A 9,630-nucleotide genomic window follows, 5' to 3' on the forward strand; every position below is an offset into this window, starting at 1 on the left:
ATTCAAGATCCATCTTCTGACAAACAGGAAGCCGGTGCACTTATTTAAGGTGTAATGTGCTCGACCTTCTTGGTATTAGCGAGGACTTTCAGGACGATCTGTAGCTGTCTCATTTATTTTTCACTAAGACCTGATAACACACCATCGCAGAGGTCAGAGTAACATTTGCTCCTCCATCTTTATGTTAAATGTTCTTTTTCCTTCCTCAGTTCATGAATCAGACGCGGCAGGGCATGGGCATGAAGATGGAGAACCCGGGAGGCAACCCTGGCATGAGGCCCGGCATGCAGCCTAGCATGGGAGGACAGGTAGATAACAGACAGCGACTCTTACAGATGAAGCACCGAAACGCTGATTTTGCAATATGAGACTTAATATCAGAATCAGAATCAAGTCTGCACACATCCGCACATTCTCCGGTTGGGTTTTAGCCTCCATCAGGATACTTTTTATCCCTTCAATTCATTAGGAAGTCTTTCTAGTAAACCTGCACCAAAATCAATGCTTTAACAACTTTGAACATGGATAACTGCAGACTTAATGCTGAAATCAAGTTATTAATGGATTGCCAACAAACTGCTTTATCGCAAAAAACACCAACCAAAGAGATTTTCCCAGAAAGCCGATCGTATTAATTTCCTCTAATTATTCTACAAAGACTTTGTACAACAATAATAACAACTTATAAATCCTTTATAAATGCTGAACTCCTCATGTGGAACTGAACCTTTCAGTGGACCTTATTGTTGATTTCAGTCTTGTCGCGTCCTGTTCGGTAGCCGATTTATGTCCTGATTGTCATGCAGAGCCGCCTCCACAGATCCTGTGGCAGGTTCATCACCTGCTGCGCCTTTTGAGGAGCTTATTCTGTAGTCGTCCTTCACGTCCCAAGAGATTATAAATCAGGAAATCTGAAGGTTTCAAGGGCTGCCATAGTTCTGTTAAAATCTTTATTTGATTTTCTGGTATTTATTATTTTTTCTTATCCTTTAATTGAAAGTATATAGTCAGGAGGCAGATACCGTTGGAGGTGGAGGATGAGAGGAAGGGATGATGGTCGCAGCACAAAGTATGTTTAAAGGAATACAGTGACTTCTTCCTGTAGTCTGCCTTCATCTCCAGACTCAGATGATGCTGATGGCTGGCATGTCCTCTGCTGACTTTGATTTAATACTTTAATATTGTGTTCAGTTACATCTAAATTAACGTTACATATTTTTGTCAAAGGGACCTGATCGTACTCACATTTTGACATTTACATGCGGTAGATTTTATAACACAAATATTTTATTGAAGCTGTAAATGTATTAAATCTCTCTGATTGTTTCCTTTGTGCAGCCGGGCTTCATCAACGCTCAGATGATGGCTCAGCGCAGCAGAGAGATGGTCACCATGCAGATGAGGAGGCAGCGCATGATGATGCTGATGCAGCAGCAGCAGCAGCAGCAGGCGGCAGCGGCCGCTGCTGCAGCAGCAGGAGGCTTCAGTCCTCCTCCAAACGTCACGGCTCCCGGTGGCATGGACAACCCCATGGGGGGTCCAAACATGGGCCAGCCGGGCCCCCAGCAGTTCGGCTACGGCGGGAATTATGGTGAGTCTACTGAGCCCAGTACCCAGCAGATTACTGCTGCGCCCTGGTGGTGAGTTTGTGCACTGCAGTGTTCTGGTGTCGTATTTGTCATGTAAAAAGAGAAGATTGGCATATTTGTGTAACAGAAAACAACATTTGTTGAAAGGGAGTCCATATACATCTCAAGTTAGACACAATAAGATGTGTACCATGATAATAATAGAGAGAGAGGTCTCGGCTCGGTTCAGAGTTCAGTACAACATAAAAGCAATAGAAAATGCCAAATAAATCAAAGACACTCCTAGTCATCAGAATTGTCTCCTTTATCCATCAGTATGTATCCATTATGTCTTTCCTGTGACGAGAGGAGTGAGCTGAGGATTCATGATTTGTCTTCTCAGGGATGGGCCAGCAGGGAGACCCCTCATTCGGCCCGTCAGGCGGCAGTCCTCCTAACGCCATGATGCCCGGCCGGCTGGGACCTCAAAACCCCATGATGCAACAGCACCCGCAGGGCGGTCCCATGTACCAGGGCGCAGAAATGAAAGGCTGGTCGCAGGGGGGCATGGGACGCAACAGGTATGACATCAAACACAATTACAGCACAACACTGTGCTGCCAGGAGATACTTTGGCTAAATTCTTGTTTTCTTCAATCCTTCCTTCCTGTTGCTTCCTTCACCAGTTCGTACCCTCAGCAGCAGTTCGGGCAGCAGGGACCTCCAGGGCAGCAGCAGTTTGGGCAGCAGGGGAATCCAGGCCAGTACGGGGGCATGATGATGAACGGGGGCATGCCAGCCAGTGGAGGAGGAGGTCACATGGGGCAGATGGGAGGGCAGATGGGTATGAACCCAATGGTGATGGGACGCATTCCTATGGGACCTGATCAGGTATGTGAAGTGTGTAAATACTTAAAGGATAGGTTCACAGTTCTTCAGGTTTAGCTTAAAACTAACATTCCCATATGTACACAAAAAGGTTATAGCTTGCTGTCAACATTTCTCTCCTTTATTCAAATGCTCAGCTTTGTGTTATTCACCCTCTGAATCCACATCCACTGAAGGAAACAAAAACCCTGTGACCTTCTTGAGATTAATACATCATTCATTCAGTTTATTTCTGCAAACCAACTCCTAAAATGTACATAATGGTAATTGTGGAAAAAACTCATTAATCTGCATTTTTTTTAGCGGATTTTCTGGAAAATCTGTAAAAAAAAAATGTGTCTGTATTTGGTTAGAAACCTGACTGATCCTTCTCTGGAAACACAAAGAGGCAACTTCATACTGTAAAGGCTAACTTAGGAAAGATACCTCTGTTAATTGACTTACTCTGATCATGTTTCATATTAAATGGTCCGATTTTTTGCCTTGCTTTACAGGTCAAAATAAAGACACCACACGCAATATAAAAACAAACAAACATATTCTGCTCATATTATTCACTTCATTGCCACCAGACCCCTTCGACGAAAAACACTTACCTAAGTTCCCAGTTTACTGCCACCTCAATGGCTTCATTTGCGTTATTGTTTGACTATTAACACGTTAGTTTGGATGTGAACCAGCCCTTTAACTTCAGCTGTGCAGGACAAGGACTGAAAATGTTTCCTGCATGGCTTAAATTGAGATTTGTTTGTGTCTAATATGAATAAGAGAAGCAGTTACAGCAACCATTAACCATTTCAGTGTACATACTGACTCTATTGCTTTAACTGAGAATCTATCCTGTCTAACTAAAACTAGACAGACTGAGATTTGGTAAATTGTGCACTTCTTCACTATGTTTTCCTCTTTTCCTCCTCTCAATCTAGAAATACTGCTGAGCGTCAGGACAGAAGCTTTTGTCTCACTGTGATCTCCATCCAGAGACAGGACACGGCTGCAGCACTGGAGTGTGTGGAGGATGAAGCGGTGTGTGTGGGTGTGGGTGTGTGTGTGTGTGTGTGTAGTGTGTGTAGTGCTGCACTCCCACCAGACGGGGGAGTGAACTCGCTGCCAGTAACGTTAGTCTGGCTACATGGAGGGGAAACAGTCAGACTGTCACAGGAGAATCAGAAACACTGTGACACATTTACACCCATTTACAATCTGGAGACGGTTCGAACAGACGTGCGATCCCTCCCGTAGTTTTACTATCCCCCTCTCTCTTTACGAGCCGTGTGTGTGCCTAGGTGAGCACGCACCGCTCGCTGGACCAAACAGTGACGGTGGACGGACACTTGACTTGACATCCCCTCCTTCGTCGAATGTACCATGAAGCTGTGTTCAGATGTAAAAATGTGGGGATTTCCTCTCTCGTTTCTGAACTCCGAACTGGGATTTTTTTTCTCTCCTCCTCTCGCCTCTCCGCTGCTCCTGAAGGATCTCTGCGACGCTGAAGCAAAAACACAGTTCTCGATTGACGAGTCATCAGATTGTGACACTCAGATGAATGTCATTAAGCAGTAGCACATTTGTTTCGTCGTCCAGGAAGTACGACTGAATTACTCGTTGGCTGATTGCACTTTACGGAAAGGCCAACATCAAAAAGGATTGTGGCAATATAGAGGCCTTTACCCAAGAATTAATGAATAGCAACAGACATTTACTGTTTTATTTTTGTGTGTGTGTTCTCCGACCTTTTTTCCTCTCCGAGCTACTGAGGGCTGTTGATTGGAAATGGGTAACCTCGGTGGTCTTTGTTCTCAAGTGGGAACCAGTAGAAAGGCTGTAAGCACAGATTTTATCCAACACTCTTGTCTACAGTGAACCAATTTATTACCACAGAAGAAAATGAAACCATTTTGGACTTCTATTAATGATCAGAACTCCACTTATATTTATACAGTTTCCAGATCGTTTTATCATTCCAGAGGTAATTTTTAGATTCCAAATGTTGCAGATATTTTGGTTACCTCGTGCCAATTCACAGTGTTAACGACGAGCGCAGAGATGAAATTGATTGCCAATTATAAGATTATGTCTATATGAGCTCACGCTGTGCAAAGAAAAGTGAAGCGTATGTTAAGATTTCCAGTGTGCAGATTTTTCGAGCAATAATCCTTCCTCCTGGTTTTCCTCTGAGGACAAAGCTGGAGTATGTTTTACTCAAAGCGACGGCACTGCAGTATTAGACCTGATGTCTTGTTTGGAGCTTTCTTTTTTTTTTTTTTTTTCCTTTCGTCTGTGAATATGAATTGTAAATAGGCTTCAAATGTACGATATATAAATATATATATGCTTTTGTAGGTCACATACTGTTTTTGCACAGATTGTAAGGCTTGATATTTAAAAGTGTAATTTTCTTAATCCGTCATAGGTCAGCTTTTATTTTCAATACTTTAACCATCGGTTGGAGAGGAAGGGCCTCCTTTTTTCTAAAGCAGTACGTGTAGATTTGTTCTTTTCTTTCTCTCAGAAAGCCCTGTGTGGTGCTGGTCTTAGCTAAAGAGGTGCTAGTGTGTAATTCTTTTTTTAAATAAATTATTTTTCTTTTGACGATAAAAAGAAAACACAAAATCTAAAAAAAAAAAAAAAGAGTTGACACATGATTGTGTTAGCCTTCTAGGGGCCCAGATGTCTTATGAGTACGTGGGGTTGATATTTTTCTGAAGCGAACCTCATGCTTCCATGTGTGACTCTTTTCCGTTTCACTCCTGAGAATTTCTGTGAATTGTGCAGGAAAGTCAGTCCCGCCGTATAACTGTCCATCAGTCCGTTCGGTTTGTCCTCATGGGAGCAACACAATAAACAGTTTGAGCCCCTAAGTACTTGTCAGTCTTCTGGCAGGTGTTTTTTTCTTCTTCTTTTTTTTTTACATTTAAGTTTGCCTTTATTTTGTTTCCTGTGAAGCTTTTGTTAAGAAATCTACCTTGGAACACACGCTCAATCCAAAGATTTTTGTTTGTCATTCTGCAGTGCGTAGACAGTTCCTGACGTAGATCGTGCAAGTACTCATGTGTGCTTTTACTGTTGCACATAACCTATAATATACATTGAACTAAATATGTTTAATTGCATATATTATACCCCCATCCGTATGACATAGAGTAGCCATGAGTCTGGTTCTGCTGAGGTGGTTTGACTCCTTCTTTCGTTTGTGATTGTTTCTTTCTTTCTGTAGAACTTACGGCCAGTTGAATTGTGGTGCTGCAAACGGTTATTTCACACGAGAATGTCGAGATTTTCTAAGCTGGGAGAGGAGGTTTCATGATTGATGTCATTATGTCTCAGAATAATAGCTTGGAGTTGTTGGGGTTTTTTTTTGTTCTAACCCCAATCTCAATGAAGAATATGAAAGTTTAATCTACAAATGTTGAAAAAAAAATTGTCTGTTTTTGCTTTAAAGGAAAGAAACTCCTCTCGGCGCAACGTCAGCGCTAAAGAAAAGATGAAAACACATCTGGGAAACATAACGTCATTATTAGAGGATGTAAAATACTCCTGCATTTCTTTTTCTTACCTTGTTTCTTGATGTTAATATCGATGTAAATACAAATTTATATTTAAACATTACAATGTCTCTGTTGTTCTTTTTGAGCATTCACTTTGAGCACGTGACTCGACAATCCTGCAGCCATAGCTCGGTCCGTCAGCGAGCAGCAGGCAAACGGTGTCCAGTCGTGTTGTAGAGAGAAGTGAATGTGTGTTTTACTGCAGAAACAAGAACCACAAGTGCTGAACTCTGCCAGTCTGCATAAACTGGGATGTGTGTGTGTGTGTTTGTGATTGAATGACTTATTTTAGTGTCATGCACACAAAGTGCCCAAACCTCATGAGAAGACACCAAACGTACAGCTGCAGTAGTCAAACATATTGATGTCTTTAACACATTAAAAACATTATAACACTTATTGAACATAGTCATACTGTGTTATAAGGTACAGAGACACTGTATTAGCATGATTATAAACAATCAGGAATATTCCTAATGCGATGTAGCAATAATCATAACTCATTAAGACATCGATGTCTATATTGCATCAACAACGTATGTACTTTGTAACAATAATCACACACTATAAAGCATTTTATGATTCACATTGGGTTCCATTCATATTTGGTTTGTTTTGCACCTGTCGGTGTATGAATTCAATAAGCCATCGCACAAGACTCGGAATTCACTTTTCCCCTCTATACTCACATATGTTCCATAAAAACGACAGGAGCACGAAATTGTAAAACAATGTATATTACCTGCCATTTTTTCAAATGATAACATAGTTCACTGTAGAAACAGATGACCAACACTTCTGTGCTCACTTTTTTTCTTAATACAAATCGTGTGATATGCAGCAATACAGACAATCACCTACAGCAATCTTAACATATATGTTTCTCAAGAGGTCAATAACGTCCCAGTGTTTCTCAGTGCATTCTGTTGAAGTGAATAATGTTTGAGCAGCATTTCAAGTCATTGCACAGAAAATTCCACATATTAATAACACATCATAATCACTATTATTAGCAATATAATGTGATTATAAGTAAATGTTAGTGTTCAAGAAAAAAAAACAAGAAAAATCAAGTGTTGTGGGCAGATGCAAATACCTCAAAAGCTGGTTATAGGTCACTATGAGTTGTTAAGTTATGAAGAATAAAGGTGAAATGTATAATAATTTTGCCACCTGTAGACTTCATGCTCAAAACAGATGGGGGCAGCACATCACTCAAGTAACCGCTAACTGTAGCTGCATTGGGCGCACAGGAAGTGTTAGAGTTTAATTAACTAGCACAGGCTGGAGCTAGCTGGTTAGCACGCTCACTTCAGTAGATGTCTCTGCAGCACAGTACACAGATGTCATTAAACATAACAACTCTTCTCATTCTTTAACTAATTGTAGTTAGTTGTTTGTTCAAAGAAATCCTTACATATTACGACTATTCATGAATGCTATAACTGTGATAATTAGATGCTGTAGGTGCATTATAGCCACTGTCATTATTGGTTATAATGCATTACATACCGAGGCTTCATCGAATGTGTTACCAACATTTTATTTCATCACAAAATTACCAGTTATTTTGTTATTCTACAAAATCTGCCGCCAATAACGTTGTCCTTCCTGAAGCATGACTTCAAGTTTTCTTTTTATCGCCCAGCCAAAAGAAATCAGCGTTAATGGAGGACATTAATTAAAAAGTGCGTCCCTTGCGTCCTCATAAACAGGACAACAAAACAAAAAATTAACCTTGCTCTCAATTCTGGCTCGCTGTCTGTCCTCTTGGGTGGCAACATACCCGCTGGTCAGCCAGGCTGATGTTCCTGAATGTAACCGAGCACACTGGGATCTCTGTCGATTAAATTGTACTTCACATAAGCTTCGACACTGCAGCTATTCTTTATGAGACAATAAGCTCGTAATTTTATCAACAGACCATTTGTCTGCTCACATGAGATACATTCTGCTCCTAATCTCCTGAATATCACAAAGGAGTGTGTGTATGTGTGTGTGTGCGTGGAGGCATAGACATGTGGAGGGAATTGGGAGTGTGAAGGACATCTGTGTGGCGAATCCTCAGGAGTGAACGCAAAAAAGGGCGAGAGCTTCCTCTCAGACTGGCTGCAGTCGGCCGGTGACATTGAGGTTCAGGCTGCTCGTCTGCAGCCTACCTTTCATCTGCTGTTTGTTTCCTTTGCCCCCCCTCCCACCTCTGTGAGCACTTTTGTCATTCATCATCCCACTTTCTTCCCTCCTGTTAATGACTTTGCGGCCAATGAAAAGATCTCACACCTCCAGGCTGTCCCGACCAGCTGCTGTTACTGTACTCTCACCTACAGATTCCTGTCCTCCCACTCAAAGCTTTAAATGACATTTCCTTTGTACACTTGAGTGTCGTTTGTAATAAAATTACAGTGTCTGTCAGAGAAAGCATTGGCTGCCAGGTAACCGCTGGCTGACTCACTCAACGCTCCGACCTGCAGCGTTGCAGGTTTGAGGAACAGTCGGACACATTCAGAGCCAAAAACAAGAGGCGATTTCCTGTTTCTCTTTGGTTTTTATGTAATCATTATTTTGTGTTTTACATGCTTTATTGTTTGATGAGTAAGAATCAAAAAGATTCACACCAGAGGCAACAACAAGGTGGACTGCACTGACATTTCGTACAACCAGTCATGGTCCCCAGATGTTGAATCCTGCTTTAATGATGTTTTCCTGACTTTTTTCTTGAGAGCGATTATATTTGTGGCTTTGAGTAAGATTTCACAAAAAACTGTTGGATGGCTAGATCGATAATGATCATGAAATTTGCTTCATATATTTATTTTCCCCTCAGGATGAGCTGTAATGACTTTGGTGATCCTCTTTCCTTTCCTTTAGTTTAGGGGCGCCCAGACTTTTTTCCCTTCAAGGGCCAAGACTGACACTTGATGGTGGGCCACACTTGTTGAATAAGATGTGTCCCTCTGTCCGCCATGCTCAGATTATGAAATAAAATCAATAGGTATGTGAATAAGAGCGATCCTACATATTTAAAGGGCATTTTTATCTCACGAAAAACAGCAAAAACACGATATAGTATATTGCAGTTTTTTTAATTCATTTTGTTTATTTATTTTTTCCAAATCAAACCTCATGGCAGGCCAACTTTGGCCGGCCCCTGATCTAGAGCCGTCATCAATTTGTCTAATTCTGTGGTTTCTAACTTTAGAACTAAGATGATCTGACATTAGCATTTAAATCAGAGAACTGCTGTGAGTCTGACTGTCTGGTTTAGAAGTTGTAGCAGTAGTAGAGCGTGACCGGCATATCACAGACATATTGGTCTCTGTGTATATGTTGTCCAATGTGAAGACTTTTCTTTACAGAACATAATGCAGAAAAAGATGCTTGGGGTAATTTATAATCAATAGATTCAAAGTGAAGTTTCAGAAATCTGGTGTCATATTCGTCAATAACGCTTTATGTTAAGCTGTGAAATCTCTTGCCTCCATTACATAGCCTACATATATTTTTGAAGATGTGTTTAAATGTGTTTCATATTGATATTTGAATGTTTTTACATCTGTATCTAACATCTGTATCAGCATCAGACCCATGAATCCAGCGTCTAGTAAACCCAGCAGCAGTATTCACAC

General features: G+C 41.1%; 1 protein-coding gene across 4 annotated transcripts in view; it reads left to right on the plus strand.

Annotated features, from left to right (window-relative positions):
• The window catches only part of LOC115585155 (nuclear receptor coactivator 3-like), a 63,210-nt gene extending 57,145 nt beyond the window's left edge, over positions 1-6,065 (plus strand). For all 4 annotated transcript variants that reach the window (XM_030423316.1, XM_030423317.1, XM_030423318.1 and 1 more), the window contains 5 exons: positions 210-308; positions 1,339-1,591; positions 1,972-2,149; positions 2,255-2,459; positions 3,383-6,065. In XM_030423316.1, coding sequence (XP_030279176.1) covers positions 210-308; positions 1,339-1,591; positions 1,972-2,149; positions 2,255-2,459; positions 3,383-3,394 — 747 coding nt within the window. In that variant the 3' untranslated portion in view covers positions 3,395-6,065. The remainder of the gene's footprint in view (positions 1-209; positions 309-1,338; positions 1,592-1,971; positions 2,150-2,254; positions 2,460-3,382) is intronic.
• The last annotated feature ends 3,565 nt before the right edge of the window (positions 6,066-9,630 follow it).

This window comes from Sparus aurata, chromosome 7, assembly GCF_900880675.1.
Source record: "Sparus aurata chromosome 7, fSpaAur1.1, whole genome shotgun sequence".
Classification (NCBI taxonomy): domain Eukaryota; kingdom Metazoa; phylum Chordata; class Actinopteri; order Spariformes; family Sparidae; genus Sparus; species Sparus aurata.